Genomic DNA, 19,830 nt, shown 5'->3' with positions numbered 1-19,830 from the left:
GTAAATCACCTCGTTTAGTGTACTGCTTATCATTTTGAGATAAATAAAAATCATTCTGAAAAAGGTCTATCTTCGTATCTTTATCAGCATGAAGATGTGGAAACACTGGACAGAGAGAACACAGGCCTATTCTTCATGTCTTCAGACCACTTCTCCTAGTGCAGCCAGATGCCAAGGAGAGAAAGTCCTGAGAGTGTAGTCCCTACCAGTACGCCAAACATGCTGCTTGTTTTCTTATTTGACCAGAAAAATGCTTTTGAACATTACTTCAGTACACAGGGTGGCCACCGCCATTCTTAAACAATAAGGAGACATCATTGCCTATGCCACAGGCTATTTCTCCACAATCACTTAGAAAATAACCTGATGTAGCCAAATGCATCACTTCATCAATCAGTGACTTTTTATCATAGGACTGACCCTTTACCAATACAATGCATCCAATTGTAGCTTGGGTTTACTTAGTGTATCATTTTGGGGAGAAGATACCAAACACTAGAGTAAGATTTGTAAATAGCATTTACTTAAAATGATAGTGCAGCAAACACAGAGTCTAGGAAGTTATGGAATAGCACAGTAGGAGCCTCTGTGAGGTTGCTTGCTGACAACTGAAATTCTGAAAAAATCAACAAAGTTGATCTTTGATCCTGTCCAAAGGAGATTGTTAAAAGTACCCAAAATAATTTGTTTTTACATTTACCATCGATAACCTACTTCCACCACAGGAACCTTTGAAAATGTATTACTAAAACAGCTCGAGTATTTTTGAAATCTCTTGACTTTTTTTTTCTGTCAATCCTCTCTGGATCTATGTAGCAAAATCAAATAGAATCATTACAATTAAGATTTTGGAGGTGCAGGAGCAGAGTAATTTCAACAAGCAGTAAAGGCACATTTGTATGACTTGAGGCTAGAGCAGAGGAGCGGGGAATACAAGGCTGAAACTGTTCCCTCTACATTATTTGAAAAGCGCAAATAGCAGCAGTTCTTCCTCCTCCCCTCCCCCCACTCCAGGTCATTGACTTGGTTTCCATCTGGGCACAATACACAAAACTACTTTTACAAATCAGCATCCCCCCACCTTTTGCTTATTCTCCACTATCCACCCCTCATCCTCCATTTCCATTGTCCTCCCCAGCCCACATAGCAAGTAAATATATACTAATTTGTACTCACCTTACAAATAGTAAAACCAAAGCTGTCTTCGAAGCAATAAAACCCTTGCTGGATAGGACTTCACATTTTATTTTTCTAAGGTGCATTTTCACTTGACTATTGGCAGAAACATTCATTTCCAGAGGCTTTTTCCAGTCATGGAGTGATGTTGTTCAAAGTTTATTAGGCAGGGAACACACACAGTTACCTTTTCAACCTTTCTAATTTGTATTGGATGCTAAGCTCCCACATCTTGGCCCTTGGGCATTTTCCTTGATAAAGCCCTCCTACCTTCCAGTCCCACAAAGACCAAAGACTCTGGATATGAAATTTTTAAAGCAACCACTGGAGAAGAAGCTTCAATTGTATTGGCCCAACTGGCAATCTGCGGTAGGCCACATGAATCGCTCAGAGATAACGCCCTGCCTTTCACCTTGCGGTCACCAGTTTGAGTCACGCTGAGATTAACGGTGTCCAAGGGTTGTTATCATCTGGTGATGGCTTGGGAGCTGATATGAAATAAATTGCTAGTGTCCTGCGTCTACTTGCTTGAGGTCACTAGGTTCAGGCTATTTTAGGGACCAGATCCAAATCTTAGCTGCAATGGTTACTCTAAATGGAAGTCTGTGCAAAGATCAAATGCTAAATAAACCCATAGATTATGGTTCCTCTTGCACTAATGAAAGATATCCTGTGAGACAAAGTTGGAAGTAAGCTGAGGAGTTGTGGGTGATGGAAATGGACAAGGCCTGATATTCTCAAAACAGGGCTCTGCGTATTTAATTTAATTCTACCCTGGGTCCCCTTTACGATTGTATCCTATGCTCTTGAACTGATCACTTGGAAGGCACAGCCATGCCCTTCTTCAGGCTCAGAAGTTCTCACCTTTCTTCCTATTCCTTCATTCCTTCTTCCCTCTTTTTTTTTTTTTCTCTTCTTAATTAAGGTAACATCGATTTACAACATTGTATATGACGTAGGGGAACAGCTTCATCCTCCTCAGATGAAGTGTGTCACTCACTACACCCACCACCAAAGCCCCAATACCCCTTTACCATGGATCACCAGTCCTCTCACTCCTGCCTTCGCTATTTTTTTCATTCACCTTTAGCCATCATCAGTTTTTAATAGAAAATTTTTGAGAGCTTAGGCATGGGTGGCAAATTATTTACGTGCAGAAAGAGGGCGAGAAAGAGGAAGAACCAATTCACACCGATTTCCCTGAAATTTTTAATTGTAATCATTCGACATTTTGTTGTTATTATTATTATTATTGGCTGAAAAAAATCACTTAAATATTTGCTTAAGTTTTTTGTTTTACACTTCTTGTGTAGACACAATTAAAATAAGTTGTTTCTTTAATTTATTTGGAGTGTGTTATACATAAACAGCTTCATGATCAATATTCAAATTATATTAAACTAGAACTTACAAATAAAAGGTGCATTTTAGATTGTTTTGTTAAAAAGGTCAAGATTTCAAACAGCTAAGAGTACATTTAAATGTTTTCAGGCTACCATCTTATTTGTTACCAAGAACAAGAAAACTTATACCTCCAAATTCACCCTTCATTCACAACACTGCATCATAAATACCACTGTATGCCTAATTTGGGGTGGTCATAGATTCTATTGTGAAATTGATGAAAGCTATGAATCTTCTGCTCAGTAAACTTACACTGAACACAGAGTTCAAAAATTTTCTATACATCTGAGGGAATTCACTCATATTCTAAAATGTATCCATGAACAACCATTTCCAAAGGGTTACTTGAAACACAAGAATTCCTGAAAAAAAAAATGCAGGCACTTTTTCTAAAAGTGTGTATCACACACTGCATACCTTTATCAACATATTTGAAGGAAGAGAAAGAAGAGATAACCAAGTCTGTTTAAATGGGCAGCAACCAAAATTCGTTTAATTACTTCTGGTTAATTCTTGAACACGAGGTGTGCATGTTTGTACCAATTTGTCCATGCACTCTCTCAAAGTCAAAGTCTTATTATGGTCCATTTTAAGACCAAATAATGGCTAGCTTTTTGGCAAAAAAGTAACTAACAAATAGACTGAGCTCTTGTTAGCATTCCAAAATTTCAAGTGGTCAACTGTGACTACGCGTAAATATAGACTATACGAATCAAGAAGAGCTATAGAAAAATATGTTTCAATTATACTTGTATAGATTTAAAATTGAAAATACGATTCTTCTTTCCAAAAGTACCTAATTTTAGACAAGTCGCATTTATGTCTCTCATTTATGTCACACTTGCCTCTCATATTTTTAAAAATTCCCTACTCCTAGCATTAAAAATAGGGTTGACCCTACATTTCCGACCAGACAAAATTTAAAGCTTAAGAGACTTGCTTGGATCAGTGGGCAGGGAGCGGGGGAAAGTTGTATAGGTGCACCCTCAGTGTTAAAAACTCTAACTCAAAATCCATCTTAGTGCCCTTCGTTAACCACTTGTCTAAGCAAGTCCTGGCACCGGGTAGCTGACCCTACAGCTGGCCAGAGCTCCAGTTGGAACCGGAAGCCGCCACTAACCCGCCTCCCAACCCCTGGGTGCTCGGGTGGGCGCACTTCCGTGCGGGCCTAGGGACCCTACCGGCTGCGCCTCCCCGGCTCCGCACACTCGGTTCCGGTGTGCAAGCCCCGCGCCGGTTTGCGAGTCTGGGGCTCCGCCCGGCCGTTTGCGTGAAAGGCAAGCCTGTGTCGGTTCCCGCGTCTTTTCACCTCTAGGAGCTTAAGGGAGGAAGTTTGGTCTTCCGAGCCCTCGCGGCTTGGGCGGCGATGTAGGCGTGCACAAGAGGGGCTCACACGTCGGCCCTAGCGGAGGGGAATCGTCGTCTCCAGGCGTCTTACATTCACACTCACTATTCTAATCCTAAACCCACAGGAGCCAGAGGGAAGAACACGCCGGCCGCGGGCTCCCCTAGTCTCCCTGGCTTCGGAGTGAGAGTGGCGGCACTGTACCCTGGGGTGGGGCCGCGCCTTCCCTTCCCCCCAGGCGGCAGTCACCCGGAGTCCGCTTCTCTGCGGGGGGACTAGGAGGCCTGGCCAAGTGCGGCCACAATCAGGGCGCCGGGTCGGAGGGTTCGAGGCCCGCTTTAGGGGCGACTGCTCGTCGGAAGCATAGGTTTTAGGGCAGCGATCTCTGTGATCCACGCCGGTGGCGTGAAAGCTGGGATCTCTGGCACTCCATCCCCTCTCTTGCAGTTCCCAAATAACAGCCTCGAGCCTTGCAGCGGAAGAGGCCCCTGGGGTGATTCCCTTGTGTACTTTGCTGCCACGCAGGCCCAACTAGGTGAGCCGTGGGAGAATAAGCACACGGTGCACTTGCCGTGTTTTCTGTTCAACGCCCCAGCTCATTCCCTTGTGGGTGCCTGGGCCACTGTCAGGGGTTCCTTAGGGCTGTCAACTGAGTGCCAGCCAGCTCGAAGTCTTTCCAGCCACAGACAGGAGAACCCAGCGACTGTTCAGAACGTGCCCGCCCAAGTTGGGACAAGAGACGGCTCTGCTGAGAGGCGGCCGGTGACTGACAGGTGCGCGGTTCCCAGTCGCCAGGAAAACCTGGTTTTAGAGTAACTGCGCATCCCAGGAAAGGGCCTCCTTCAGCCCCAGCCACCGCCTTTCGAGCTCCCTCCATTAAAACCAGAGAAGGGAGGAGGCAGTGAGCCGAGATGCTCCACCTTTTACGTCTGGAGGTGTCTTTTCGCCTACAGGCTATAGATTTTCTCCTCCCCTTCCCAGATTCTATGCGGTTAAAACGGGTTAACTGAAGAACACAGGCTTCCCGCTCTGCCTTTTTTTTTAAAGAGCTTCGCAGCTAAAAAGTGGTTTGGCTGTAAGCTGATAATCAAGTAACAGTGGTCGGACACCCACTCCAGAACTTCGCCACTCAGGGACCATGCTATCACACACCTCGTCCATTAGGCCCCAGTAATCCGCTATCAATGCATTTTCGAGGCATTTGAATGTTAAGGAGATTTTTATTAATGGCCTATGAGCTTAAAATGTGACTACTAAAGAACAGATTTTAACAACTCTAGGCAATATTGAGTCATTTTCAGGTTTCACTAGTGCTTAAGGCCATTGGAGATGCCTGTTTTGGGGGGGGTGCTAAGAGAGAGCTTTTACCCAAAAGCTGTCTCTAAGGAGAGTTTTTTAACATTTACCAAGTAAACTGGAAACTAGGGTGCAGTAAATTGTCAAATTGGCATTTGCTGGTTCCATCATGGAAAGCTCAAGTCAGGGGGTGGGGGAGGAACTGGCAACGCTATCGCTGCTAAAACTGGTACCTTAATATTTTTTAAAGTTCTGGGTTTGAAATATCTCCAAATGAATGTCAAGTAGAGGAAGAAACCCTTAATCCAATATACTCCCTTTCCCACCTCTACCCACAGTAGGCAAACTAAGGCCAAGCAGCAGAGGGTGGCAGAGTTCCTTTGGTGCTGAAACAGAAGTTCAAACTTGGACTAGGAATCATTGTATTTGCTATGGGATTTTTTTTCTTTGTTGCTGTTCTTCCCCCCTCCTGCCCCCCCCCCAACCTTGTTTCCTTCTACTAAGAACCAAAAGTAAAGGGAAGGGTGGGGGAGATGAAGGAATAAAAGTGAGCCATGGACCTCATGCTGTTCTTTCCCTCTAGGTGAAAAACAAAATTTGAAGCCTACCCTCCCCCTAGTGATAGCCTGGCCTGCAGTTATCTTTGACCAAATGGGTTGGATTTAGTAGAGCTCCTTTATTTGAATTTGCTTGTTGTGTATTTACAGATGACAGCAGGTTGGTTTTAAAATATAAAACACACTGTTTGCAAGAGAGGAAGTTTGATTCACTGTATAACTGGGGGGCTTCCTTTGCTTGTGGGGATTGCTATATAAATTCTTTAATACACAAGCCTGGTTACTTCTTATGTCCAGCACCTCTGCATACAGAAGCTTCCTCCAGCTTTGCCTTGGGTTTCGTTTCCTTCGAATTGCTTTCATCAGGAAAACTGCCCTTTTCAAATAGTGCCTAAATTTCATTTTAATCAGGTTTTTTTTTTTAATGCTTGCTAATATAAAGTCTCATATTGCTATTGACAGCAGTTTGGAATAGATGCTTCAAGGAATGCTATACAATGTGTCTCAATATACTAGAGCGCTGCAGTTTCACATGTAATGTTAATTCTGTCCGAGACAAATCCCATAATCTGTGCAGTTTCAGAGGCTAATACTGGAAAACATTAGGGTTTTTTTTTTTTTTTGTCCTGCTTCCATCCCAAGGGAAAGTCCCAGGGGCTCCCCATCTTTTATAGCAAGCAACCCAAAGAGGAATAGTGGGGGACTAGAGAGAGCTGGCTTTATGAAGGTATGCTGCACTAATAGCGCTGTTGAAAAGAAAAACAAAACAGGTGTTCAAGGCAATGGTCACAGATTTGGGCATATTAGATGGCATTACTGGAGCTTGTACCCTTGTGTGTGTGTGTGTGTGTGTGTGTGTTAAAATTTTAAGGGAGGTAGCTGTCTTTCAAAAGAGCTTGGAAGGAAGGCAGGAAGCCTGCTGAGGTAACAGCCAGCCTGACCTCTCATCTCCCCATTTTGGTCATTTTTTAAGAAGTCAGCTTCCATTAGTGTGTGATGCGCCCTTCTCTGGCCCACCTTCTTTGTGTTTTCTCTTTTGCATTATTAAAAGACTCCTTTCTATACAAGAAACAGCACCTAACACTGGCAAAGCCTGGTTTTGGGTTACAGCTTTGTTCGGGTAACAACAGCGAAGTTTTCCGCGGGTGTTAGGGGTTTAAACCTGTGCAGTGCGCTCCGTGGGCTGGCCGCCCGAGCGCCCGCTTCTGGTTAAATGGAGGCGGACATCCGAGTGCTGCCCCGGCCCTGCAGGTAAGCGGAGTGGGCGGCCAGGCGCTGTCCCCAACTTCACCATTCCAGAACCTGCCTCTCTGGCCTGCAGAACTGTTGAATGCAAAGCCGGCTCCGGAAAGAACGACGCTTGGTTTAAAAAAAAAAAACAAAACAGCAACAAACAAAAACAGGAAACATAAATGGCTAGGAGAAAAAGGATGAGCCAACAATAACTGCGAATTCCTCAAGTTTCCCAAGGAAAGGCTCGGTCAGAACAGAGGTCCCCGTGGGAGGGCCGAAAGCGCAAGCAGAAGTTCCCTAGACCTACTAGCCTAAACACCTGGCTTTCCCGGAGGTCCAAAGCAGGCCCAGCTGGGCTCCGCCGTCAGTCCACTTCTGCCCTGGACCCCGGAGGCCACACGGTTTAGCCGCCGCGGCCGTGAATAACAGACCCAGCTGTCTGCGGCGCTTCCCTGGCCCCTTTTCCCGCGCGTTAGCAGGACTCGCCCTCCTCTCCTTCGATCGGGACTTTGCTCCCATGATGCAGGGCACTCCCCTCCGAACCTCCCCGTTCACCCTCCCCAACAACACCGCTGAGCCGTCCAGGCTTCTGTGCCTGACCAGCCCTGCGTCCGATCTGGAGGTCTGAGTTCCAGGAGGCCACGCTCCCATCCTGCTAGGTGCACACAGACCCCGTGGCCCGGCTTCGAACGTTCAGGCAGCTACAGCAGCCTGAGCCCGGCCAAACCAGCGTCCCGAAGGCCCGAGGACCAAGCCGGCCTGGCTGCAGCTCGCCAGAAACACCCGGTTCCGACCAAGGTCGGAGCCTGGCCAGATGGAGGGAGGGGAACTCTTAGAGCGGAACTTCAAAGTCACCTCGGCCAGGATGCTGGGCTGTAGTGGGCCCAGAGGCCGGCACTAGCCTGGAGGGCCCACTTGAGCTTCGTGGTCCAAGTGGGGCTCCCAGAGGCAGAGATGTGCATTTCTCGGGTAACTCAGACCGGGCAGTCAAGATTTAGAAAACACTACTTAAAGAGTGAGGTGGATTGAGGAAAAGCGCCAGCCTCTCTCCTCGCAGCCCCCGGGGCCCACACCTCCAGGCCTGGTTCTCGCAGTCCCGCCCACGGCCTCCCGGGGTCCTCGGCCTTCCTTCCGCCCTGGCTGTGAGGAGCTGAGGATGGGAACACCCACAGGAAAGGTGAGATTAGGGGGAACGGAGTGAGGGAGTTGAGGTAACTGACCATTATCTAAAACTTGGAGGTTTCGAAAGCCGGAACTTAATTGACTTGATTGAATTTCTCCCCTTATCTAGGAAGGGAAGAAACATTCACTCCAAGGTGAAATATAAAGGGCCAGAAGTCCTTGCGGGAAAGATAAAGGTTTGGGGCAACGATCTTTGTAAAGCAAACTACCCCACCCTCACCTTCTCCCCCACCCTCAGGATGACTTTGCCTTTCCCAGCTCCCTGAAGCCTTTAAAGTTCGGTGTCTTTTCAGAACGGAGCATCGACATTATTGGGCTTTATGGAACCGGGTCTTGATTTGAAGCAGCCATCAAGAACCCTGGACGTCTTTGGCCAGTGTTGCTGCCAGCCCCTCGACTCTTCCCCCAATCGCCTGTGGTTTAATGGGGTCCATTTCTACTTAGCTGTCGATTCAAAAGGATTTTTAACAGTATGATCTGTTAAAAGTTGGGCAGAGGCACTGGAAAAATTACTTAGGAGGGTGCTCAGCGCCTTTTCTGACCTCTTAAAAAAAGCGCAGGGAGAGTAACTAGCCAAGTAGCCGAATGTTCATCATCTTTGTTTTAAAAGAAATGGCCCTATTTCCTAACTCTCTGTGGAACATCCTGATAAATGAAGGTAGTGTGAGACATGATTGAGGATTGGATTTACTGTTGCCAGAGCAAAGCTGAAGGCTTTTAAACTCAGAATCTGGAAAGCTGTAAAACAAATTCTCGGGCCTGAATTTCACGTCAGTGTAAGCTAGTAAACTATAGCAAACGTGAATATTAGCAGCAGGTTCTGGAAAATGTTGCCATCAATGTTTGCCTCCGCGTAAACCATTCCATTTCTCTTAGCAGTAAAATAAAACACTACTTATTAGGCAAGATTACATAGTATAAGGGCATGCATAGTCAAAGACAGAAAAACTAAATGGACATGAAATGGCTGCAACTGTTAACCTTCATTTTAAAAAATCACCACCTAGCGTCACTTGATTTGGGTCAAACTTAAGAACATCAGGGTTTAAAATTAAATCAAGCCTTGGTTTTACCTGAAGAACACCATGGTCATTGGCCCATCTGTCTTTTCTGGCGATTTTAAGATTCAAATAAGAACCCACCCCCCCCCCCCCCCTTTTTTTTTGCCAGCACTTTCTTAACAAAAAACTGACCAGGATAGGATGCCTTATGTTCAACTACTGAAATTATAGGTTTTAAAACTTTTCTGAAACTCTTTTGTTCAGAAATCACTTCTGCCTGAATTGCTTTCAGATTCTGATTACATTCCCTCTCCTGTTTACCTCAGACTTTTTTGGAAGTTAAAAAAAAATCCCCTTAATCAAATTAAGAGGATAGAAGCAAGTAATTCTTATCGTTCTCATTTTTGGATGGAGGTAATACAGTTCTTCCCTTGTCTTTTAAACTTATCTATGTTAAAACATTAAAACTGATCAAGAAATTGTTTGGGAACAAGGCAGAGAGAGGGGAAGGCAAGGGGAGGAAGAGCCTAATTGTTAGGTTCTCTAAATTCAATTTCAGAGCACCCCTTATAGGGATAAGTCACCAAAGGTTTATACATACCACAATCACTCACATCTAGCTCATTCACAGATTAGGCAAAGTAAAATTTTAATTCAAGTTTGCTAGTTCCCACTGACCTAACAAAAACATTCTGGGAAGGAGAGGCTGAATATGAGCTTCTCATTCATAAATAATGGTATAGAATTAAACTGGACCCAATGTTGTGCTAGAACCATTTTAATATAATTATACATATCTGCCAAATCCAGGAAGGGTTTATGCATATATAACTTTTCCAGTTAACATCTGCAAGCATAAACAACAATGATCTCAGTTTATAAACTCATCAGGGTCAGAGCAATTGACCAATGTCTCTTTACTGTTAGGCTTACCAACAGTAAATTACAGATGATTAGTGTCCTTTTGTTTCTTTCTCTTCTCTCACTCTCCTTGTCCAGAGACATATTGTAAAGTTTCAGTGCAGCTCACCTCCAGCTAAACATAATCATTTTTAGGTAAGTACTCAGTTGCTCTGATTTTGTTTATAATTAAAACCTATTTAATCACAGAAGAACCCCTGCAGAGGTGGAGTTCAAGGTTGCATACAATAACAGGAGATCACAGTTTTGAAGTCTAGCACAGATTAAAAACCACAGATGTACCATTTATATAAGACACACACTGATTGTCTCTTAAACTACATATGGACTCCTTATGAACATTATTTTTTAAATAAAGTAGTGCATCTAGGACAATCAGTCGCACAATTCACACAGCCCTGAAAAGTTTTTCAGTGCCAACTACCAGTTGGTCATGAAACGTGAGTGAGCTTTGAGACACTGTCCATTCCTAAGATTCAACCAAGGATTGGCTCAAACATTGGAACACCTCTGCTTAAGAAGGCTATGTCCTTCCCTCCTTTCCCTGGCAATTTAGTTCTGCTTGTTTATTTTTGGTGGTGTTTGGTTGCACATGGCTAGAATGCTTTTGATCACTTTGCAAATCAGGAAAACCAATGATCTAAAACTATGACAGGATCTTAAGTAGATTGGTTTGTCCATTTCAGGTTGCTGGTTGGAGGCCCTTTAAGGCCCTTCATTTTTCCTTCTATGCCTCCCGGAACATTGATCAGAAGATGAGTCTGAGCATCATCCCAGCTAATTCTTTTAACCAATGCTTGGCTAAAACAGGAATGTCCAGCCCAGTATATTTAAAAATCACCCACAAAAAGAGGTTCTACAGGTCTTCACAAAACCTGGAATTTCCATGAGGAGGTCTGATCTTTATAATCCAAGCAGTCAGCATTGAAGTTAAGCTTCCAAGAAGCAGTTTGGTCCTTATAATCCAAGCAATCAGTGGTTGAGTTAAAACCCAAGCTGGAAGCTCCGTATCCCTGGGTGGAAAGAGAAGCTGGGGACTGATTGAGATGGCTGGTGACTGCATTGGTACCCATGGGACTGAGTGTGGCCCCTGGTCCAGGAAGCTGGTGATGCATAGGGGTCAAATAAGATCCACAGTCCATGCCCCCAAAGTAGGAAGTTGAGCCAGCATATCCTTGACTATAACCTGAAGCCTGAGTATAGGTCATGGGATAGGACCTCTGCATGCAGGAAGAGGAGGTGGACAAGGGGTCTGACAGTGGGGAGATGGAGGCTGGGCTCCAGATAGACACAGGAGCGCTGCTGCTGGCAATGGCCGGGACTGAGGTGCTAGCGGGGGGAGTGAACTGGCCACTCGTTCCACTCTCTGAACTCACTTCCCGAGCTGGAGACGTCTTCTTTTTGGCAGGTCTCACTTTGTTTTGACCTCCATTCTGTTGTTGCTGCTGCTGTTGGCGGCATTTAGCTCTTCGATTCTTAAACCATACCTTGAAAGGGAAAGAAACTTATTTAACGTGGTTTTAGTAAGCCGGCCCAGACAAGAGTGACTCACAGGATCAAAAATTTCCCACATGGGCAGGAGTTAAGCAGACAATCACTCCTGCCACTGAAAACGCAGAGTTCTCATATGCTCCTGGAATTCTTTTTGGAGACTGTGGAAAAAGCACTTGATCCTGCGTTACTCCTCCTCGCTCCAAACATTAAAACTTAAGTAACTCACCCAAATGTATGGCTAAAAACTCACCACCCCACAGAGTGAGGTGAAACTCTCTCTTGTTTTACCTTGACCACACCTCCACATAGACACAGCTGTATTTTGGAACACCCTCACAATGGAATCTGTCTCACAGTGGTATCTACGTCTTCTGGAGGGAAATCCAAGGGAAGGGAACAATTCTGCTATCACCTGTCAACAGGAACAGCCTAAATTCCAACAGTTTCCATTCCCTCTTCCAGGGAGTGACTGCTAATATGGAGGTTATGTTTTTGACTCTCCTAGGAATACTTACAAAGAAAGCTCCAAGAGCAGACAGCCTGTTGAGAAAGGAGGTGTGAATGTCACTGTCTGTTGAACCCACCTTCCTTATGGTAAGTACAGTGACTTGAATGTATTCCGTTTTGAGCGAGGACTTCTCTAACTCAGCTCAAGTCTTGGTCTGTGCCTTCACAGTGTCATTAGGACATATATTCTGTTTCCTCTACTACTGTTTGTGAACTTAAGCCTCTGCCTCCTACTTTGAAAATTCTCTTTAATGGCCCTTGTATGTTCTCTGATGAAGGAGCCATGGTTAGTACAGGAGAAATTTTTTCAAGTTCCTATGGGCATTTTCTGGGTTACACTTCCTTAGCTGTCTTACTGAATGGACTCTCCATCTAGTGCATCAACCAAGGTAAATAAAGGTGGCACCACCAAGCCTGAGCACACCAGCAGCTACCATTTGGAACCCACTGTTTTTTTGCCAGTGAAGACTGGCTTAGGCCTCTCAAGTGCTAAAACCTCTGCCTCCCTACTTTAAAAAAAACCATTTTCCTGGTATGTAGCTCACGTTGTAACTGAAAGGGAAGTTTCAGGTGTTTATGTGGTTTAGCACTGAACTTTCTTTCCAGAGAGCTCTATAAGGAAGGGGCTGGGATTCCAGGCAAGTTGGGAGTTCACTTTGCCTCTCCAGCCTAAGGTCAAGGGAAGGGGGAACAAAAAGAAAAGGGGGGAGTCCTGCCAAAGAACTGCGTAGATCTGCTAAATGGCTCAGAGTGAGAAAATTCTGTTCTATCTCTAAGAACTGGAAGAAAGCAGACTTATCATTTCTGGGGTAAAAGTACTAGCTGCTTCTACAGCCTGGCTCTACCACCAAACTGAGAAGTGACCTTGAACAAGACATCTACTCTATCCACATCTGAAAAATAGTGTGATGCCCAGAACTAAGCTGTTTGACCCCTAAAAGTCTAAGCACATAGAGGATGGTTTCCACATAGGGGAAGTATTAAAATGTTACATACCCATCCTTGAAATCAGCCCCAAGGCTGGGCCTCTGTTGGTCAGTGACCCAAGGCTACTATCACTGTTTTGCCATTTCAGCTAAATCACAGAGGATTTGGTGGGGTGGGGGTAAGGGAGTAAACACCCCCTTCACCTCTCTCCACAGCAAATCAGGCAGGTCCTTCAGAAAAAAGTTTGCTGACCTCTGATGAGTTTAGTTTCAAACCTTTCGTCATCCCAAAGACCAGCGTCTGTCTTGCAGCTTCAACACACACACTTCTTAGGGGCTGGGGTGGCCATGTCAGGAGGAAAGCTCTGTGTACTCAAGCCCTACCTGCACCCTGGACTCAGGCAAGTTGATTTTCAGCGCCACCTCCTCCCGCATGAAGATGTCTGGGTACCGCGTCTTAGCAAACAGAGCTTCCAGCACATCCAGCTGTGCCCGAGTGAATGTCGTCCTCTCCCGGCGCTGTTTCCGAGGGGTGGCTGCGGGACAAGAAGCCCAGGGCCCTTTAGGGTGAGGGAGCAGTTTCTCAGTCACAGGGGTCTTTTCTGGTGCTCCGAGTCCCCTCAACCCTCACCCTCAACAAGCACACCTCTGGTCCTCCCAACCATTCAGCCTAGGCCCTACCAAGGTTCTCCCCACCCCACCCTGGCTTTAGCTCCTGGAAAGAACTCTAGCCTTTCCAGGGGCAGCGCCCCTCACTCCTCCTGCTGTCGGAAGTCGCTTCAGCGGCAGCGAAAACAAACGAAATAAAAAGAAAACACAAACTCTCCAGGATCAACCCCTGAACTAAAAATTCATTCCATAAAGTCAAAAGATCGCTGAGATCTGCATGCAGTTCCAATCGACGGGGCATCTCGATGTTGGTAGGAGATTCGGGTGTTTCGGACACCAAGTGCCTTTAAAAAGGCGGCATATTTCACACACGTTGTATGAGGTTTTCGAGACACAACGGGTCGAAAAGCAAAGCACTCTGCTTGCCGGGCAAATTATTTCTCTAGGGTTTAAAAGGCATAGCGCCTGGAGGTCAGAGCAGAGACTCCAAAAGATGCGGGGAGAATTTGTCCAGAGAAATTCGTCTGCTCCAAATAGGAAACTTAAAGAGTTTGTCGCCTTAAACGGCAAGGACAGTAACCGGCCTCTCCCCACTCCAATGTGTGTCCCCTATTCACGCCAATCAAGAATAAGGCCATGTGATTTTCTGCAACCCATTCTTTCCACCCCAGCCCCTGTCTTCTCCTCGGCGGACAAATGCCCTGTGGCCAAGAGCTGCTCTCGGAAGGAAAACGCAGCACGGAACTTGCCTGGAGCGGGGGTGGGGGGCAGCTTGACCGCCAACCAGGATGCTCTAGGGAGGGTGTCGGCATCCCCGCGAGGCGCGCGAGGCGGGCGTGGGGAAGGGCGGGGTCGGAGTGCCTCGGGGCTCACTTACCCGGGTAGCCCACCGAGGGGTGCAGCAGGTCCATGCCAGAAGTGGTCAGACTCAGCCCATTGACTGCATAAGGCGGTTGCTTAAGATAAGACATCATGCTAAGGTTGTTTGGAGGCGCAAAGTCGGCCCAAATTGTGTGCCCCCAGCCGGATGGTCTCTCTTCGCTCGGGGTGGACAGATTCAGGGTCTTTGGTGGGTGAGTTTGGAGTGGTGGAACTAGGCAAAGCAAACAAACAGAGGTGCTGGTTTACTGCTTAGGAGGCAGCAGCACTTCCACGTCCCACCACTAACTTAAAAAGAGCCTGGTCTATGCAAGGCAGAGGCTTTTAAAGGACTTGCAGACACCACCCCCCCTACCCACCCCCCCTCACCACCACCACCAGCTGCTTTGAAACTAGAGGGGTTGGAGAGAGACCAGATAAACCTGTCTTCCCCACCCCCCACCCTAAACTTTAAAAAAAAAAAAACCGAGGAAAGCAATTACAATCTGCCTGCCCTGAAGAACAAAACCCCAAGCCTTCAAATGCACACATTGCATTCCTATCCCTACATTTGCATAGGACTCATTGGCTGGCACTAGCTAATTGTCTCAAACAAAACTTGATTGGGGCCATTTGCAGAGACAAAGAACTCTTTGGCTAAATAAATAATGCTGATAACAAAGCCTATTGGTGAGAAACAAAGAAACAATTCAAGAAATCTACCTCTCCCCAGACTGTTGCCTTTCCAAGGCAGATTTTAATTATCTTAGCTTTTACCACTTTCAGCTGCCATGAACCTAAAATGTCAGTGCATTTCACATCTAAAATACCAACTTGCTAATCGACAAACTTGAGAAAACTGCTCAGCCACTATTATTCCACATTTGAAGTCATTTCCAGTAATCATTTTCACCTAATTAGTAGTCTGGGTAATTAGATTTTGAGGTAAGTAACAGATTTATTGGGGTTTTGGAGAACCTTGATTACATGTGTCTAAAGAACTAAAGCTAAACAAACAAGTATTTAACTTTTAATCGACACCCATCCAATATTTAAACATACTGCAGAAAAAAAAAGTCATCAAGGTTGGCACTGAAGGTTACTAGAAATTCTGCAGTGAAGTTAGAATCCCACCCAATCACATAATGACAGCCCCCCACATTTGCAAGTAGAAAGGGAGTGCATTTGTAGTGCAAGCTGCTTCCATGTTGGTTTTGATGTGGGAGACTGCAGATCCTTCAGGAGGCAAATTTTCGGACTCGTGTCCCTCAGCACTATAGTAGTTTCCTGTTAACTCTAGCTGTCTTTTGCACATTTTAGTTTCTCAGAAAGTAGATACACAAATGCCCAAAGTTGTGAAACTAAGCAGAATTTCTCCCTACCTTTCAAGTTTCCTGCAATTCTTTTTTTTTTTAATAGAGCTCAGGGAGGGAAATGAAAGGAAGAAAAGGCAAAGTTATTTACTTTTTTTTTTTTTGGCTGAGTGTCTCGCACACCTCCATGCAGAGATCCAAAATGAATTTAGTTAATATAAGCTGGCGGTTTGCAAGTCTGACTTTCATTTTACTAAAAGATGACACTTATGCTGCCAGGATCTCTACTTTTCAATTTTTGACACTATGGGATTTGCTTCAAAATGGCGGATACAAGATTAGAAGTTCTCTCTTACTTTTACAAAGGTTCTAGTGAGTTTAAAGTGGCTGGCTTTTCATATTCGTTTACTTTACATTGCCTCTGAGATCAAGATGCAAAGTTCCACAAATGAAGCTAGGTTACCGAAACTTTCCCCTGATTTAAATTCATAGCACCAAAACAAAGGTGCTTTTACATCGTCAGATCAATTTAATTTTATAAATGTCCTTCTTGGACATTAAATCAATAAAAATAATTTATTTGCTCCTACAACAAAAACATAATGTTTTCTACTCTTCTTTTCTTTTTAGGGCAGTTATTTGGAGGCCGTAAAAATTATTGTTTTTAAAATCGTTTATGTATTTGAATAACTTCTAAGCTGGAGGTTGTTCTTTAATATAAACTTACTGTGTTGGAAAGTTCTGAACGATTACAGAAAAACTGAAGTCATATCGGGTGGGCACATGAGCTCTACGGAAGTGTTCTCACATGCAGAGGTCTCACCCAGCTAGAAATGCCTGACACACCATCCATTCAAGTAGCAATTTCTGACATAAACCAGGATAACAGACAGAAAAGCACCCATGACAGCTCTTCTGTGCCCCTACCATCGCAAGATGGCTAAAATTCTCGGCGGAGCCCATTTTCTTTATTTCTACTGAATCCATCTTTAAAAAGAGGAGGAAATTTTTTTAAAAAAGCAAAAACAAAAACAAAACTCCAAAGGACTCTCAGCATCCGAGACCAGATCTGCACTCTCCAAAGAAGAAGCCTCTTTCTTCTAACTTTCAGAGCCCTTTGCAAGGCTGCCTTTCCCCTTTGTAAGCAAAGACCAGGAGGAAAAGCGATAGGTTCTCCAAACATGCAAGCCTCAATATCACTCACTGTTCTCGATGGCCACTGGAGAATTCCAACCTAGACAAACGCTTGGGAGAATCCCCCGCGGCGGGTCGGCTCACTCACCTCGGGGCGCGAGACTAGGTTCGGCGTCCCAGCCCCGTAGCCCCGCAGCCCCGCAGGCCCGCAGCCCCGGCGCCCGACGTCCGGCTCTACCGCCCGCCCCGTCCCGCGCCGCCTTATATCTAACGGTCAATTCGTGCAATCTGTCGCTCCCCGCCTCCACCTCCCCCACCTTTTTTTTTTTTTTTCTTCCAAGGAACCCATCTACCAGTTGCTGTGTCCTCGCTCAATAATAATTACCTCGTCCGAGAATTAATTATAATAAATGTTTTCTTGATAAACTAACGAGATAATCCGAGGGGCACACGTCCCTTAATTACAGGCCGCGGCGCTCAACTCTGCTTCTCGTCCGGACTGATTAATTTTCTGCATGATGGAAAGGAAACAAAACTACGCGGACTGGCGACTGGCCTGCGGCTCCGAAGACAACGAGGACGAAGAGGAGAGAAAGAAAAAGGAGAAATGTGGGCATCGTGGAAAACAGCCGGGGCAGGCCTCTCTTTGGTGAAAAGTTTCTGGCCTCAGGGAATCAAACAACGCTACCACCCGTGAGGGAGGGAGGGAGAAACGTGCCAAAAGGGTTGGCCTTGAACTGTGAATTATGGTGAGGAGAAAGCCCGCGTGTTGGCTCAGTAAGGAGAGGTCTGGGTGTCTACCTTACGTGGGGGGGAGGAGTTTCCTCTTCAGTTCCTCTATTGAACTAATAACTTTTGGTGACTGGAAAAAGTTCTCAAGTGAGTTGGAGAAATCCTGATCCCAAAATTCCAGGAGAGAGGGGGTAATTTCTAGGGTCGACATCCCATCTGCCCTCCCCCAAGTAATCCACCACTCCAGAATCAATGTGGCCGGGCCTTCAGTCCAGCTATTCCCATTTCAGTCTGCAAAGAAAGGAAAAGTCAACTCTGTGGAATTCCGACCCGGGACTTGGGTGACACGAAAATGGTGTTCTAAAATTGAACGATGATTTCCAGAGTCCTTGAAAGAACCAACAGGCAGACTTCCTCAGAGTTTGCGGCACGACGCATAGCGGAGGCCGACTGTTGACAAAGACCTCTGAAGGTGATAGCTGGGCAGATTCAGGGGGCAAGGGGCTTCCGCTCAACCTCGGCTCCCGGCCCCCGCCCGGGCCTGGCCGGTGGTCTGGTTGTGCGCAAGCCTGCTGCGGGAGTGCACGAGAGAGCCGGCAGGCCCCGCCGCTGCCCTGGGGCAAGATCAACCTGGAGGCCGCCTTTCCCAAATTAAGGATTTCAGTCCCCGGCCCCGCCGCGGGCTCGGGCGGAGCCAGGCCACTCACCCCCAGGTCTGCTCGCCCCAGGTGCGCCTCGGGGGCTGAGCGCCTGGCGGGTGCCGAGCCATCACCAGCACAGTCACGTTGCAAAACGACTCTCGCGCGCTCGCTGGGCCTGGTGACCCGGGTCTGGGGCCGAGACAGCCATGGGGGGTGGGGACCTGGTTTGCACCTCCAGGTTTTTTTGGCAGGGAGAGGGGAGTGGTGATCCAAAAGAAAAGGAAGAGCTGGAGGCCTTTGGGAGAGGCCAAGAACGGAGAGCGAACGTTGAGGGGGCCCGAAAAAGCGTGGGGCCGAAGGGACGCCAGCGCTCCCCGCCTCCTAGATTATCCGCTCCGGGTTCCTCTTATGTTCACTCGGGACAGGCAGAGACTCGCGCGGCGGCGGACTCGGCCAACATACCTGTGCGCCAGCCAGATTAGGTCACGCCAGCCCTAGGAGGCGCCTATCTTATTTATTATTATCTACCCTTTTGGTTACGTGTGCATCTTTTTGTCTCGGACTCAGAAAATGTCTTTGGACTCAACACAGATGACCCCATCCATATCGAAGGGCCAAAACGCAAAGATCACAGGAAGAAACCCCGAATCGGCATTGACATAAAACAAAACCACAGATGAAACACCCCACGTTAGACTCTCGGGTTTCCAAGATGTTTTACAGAAGTGGCGACACCAGGAGCGCCCTCCCGCCTTTGACCCCCCTCCTGCATTTCCAAATCAGACATTTTCTGTAGTAATCGTGATTACACCTCAAACATTTGTAAGGGGGGAAGTCCATCAGCCTTCTGAAGAACTCCACCTTCACAGAGGTGCAGCGCTCGGTATTGGTGGTACTGGGCTGATGGTAGACCGAAGGACACGTAGATATGGATATAGACAGACAAGATTGAAGGACACTTACCTTACAGCCGCATGGGAAGTTAAAAAAAAAATCAAATTATCCTTCAAAATTCCAAATAGCCAGCTATCCTAAAAGAAATCAAGAGTACTGAGTTAGAAACCTTTCAGTCTTCACCCTTCCAGAAAAAAAAAAGTCAACGAAAAAAATTTTAACAAAAAACGAGGAAAGTAACTCGAACTGGAAACACGCATGGGCCTCTCTGTGATACATACAAAGTAGACGTGATGAGGGCTGCTCTAACGATTTTTTATTTTTAATAACAGTGGAGGTTGAGTTGGAGCTGAGGTCGGTTCTGCTCTCAGGGAGATTTGCTGAGAAAGCGCCTCTCTGGCAACTTTTTGACGCAAACTCTCCAACCAATGGCAGGGAGAGAATGATTGACACATCTAAGCCAGAGGGAAAATAATAAAAACACACAACAGGGGGAGGAAAACAGGCCGCTGCTGCACGGGGGGACGAGCAGGCAACAAATCCAGGCCTCCGACATTACCAGAATGTTCTTGAAAGACACTGGGCTCTGCTTAAAATATACATTATG

The 19,830-nt window shown here is 46.2% G+C and overlaps 1 protein-coding gene across 2 annotated transcripts; it reads right to left on the bottom strand.

Moving 5' to 3' along the window:
* Positions 1 to 9,956: 9,956 nt before the first annotated feature.
* Positions 9,957 to 19,602, bottom strand: OTX2 (orthodenticle homeobox 2). Of its 2 annotated transcripts, none has more exons than XM_004681843.1 (5): positions 19,505 to 19,602; positions 19,293 to 19,360; positions 14,529 to 14,744; positions 13,427 to 13,602; positions 9,957 to 11,602 (listed from the first exon to the last, which is right to left on the bottom strand). In XM_004681843.1, the coding sequence occupies exons 3-5, from the start codon at positions 14,623 to 14,625 to the stop codon at positions 10,982 to 10,984; spliced, it is 894 nt and encodes a 297-aa protein (XP_004681900.1). In that variant the 5' UTR covers positions 14,626 to 14,744; positions 19,293 to 19,360; positions 19,505 to 19,602; the 3' UTR covers positions 9,957 to 10,981. The 2 variants fall into 2 exon arrangements, with proteins under 2 accessions (XP_004681900.1, XP_004681902.1); XM_004681845.1 differs by having other exon boundaries at positions 13,427 to 13,578.
* Positions 19,603 to 19,830: the final 228 nt, after the last annotated feature.

Source organism: Condylura cristata, unplaced genomic scaffold (assembly GCF_000260355.1).
Source record: "Condylura cristata isolate star-nosed mole 26May11 unplaced genomic scaffold, ConCri1.0 scaffold00013, whole genome shotgun sequence".
In the NCBI taxonomy this organism is placed as follows: Eukaryota; Metazoa; Chordata; class Mammalia; order Eulipotyphla; family Talpidae; genus Condylura; species Condylura cristata.
The sequence above is the reverse complement of the archived record's forward strand: the minus strand, read 5'-3'. Positions and strand labels throughout refer to the sequence as shown.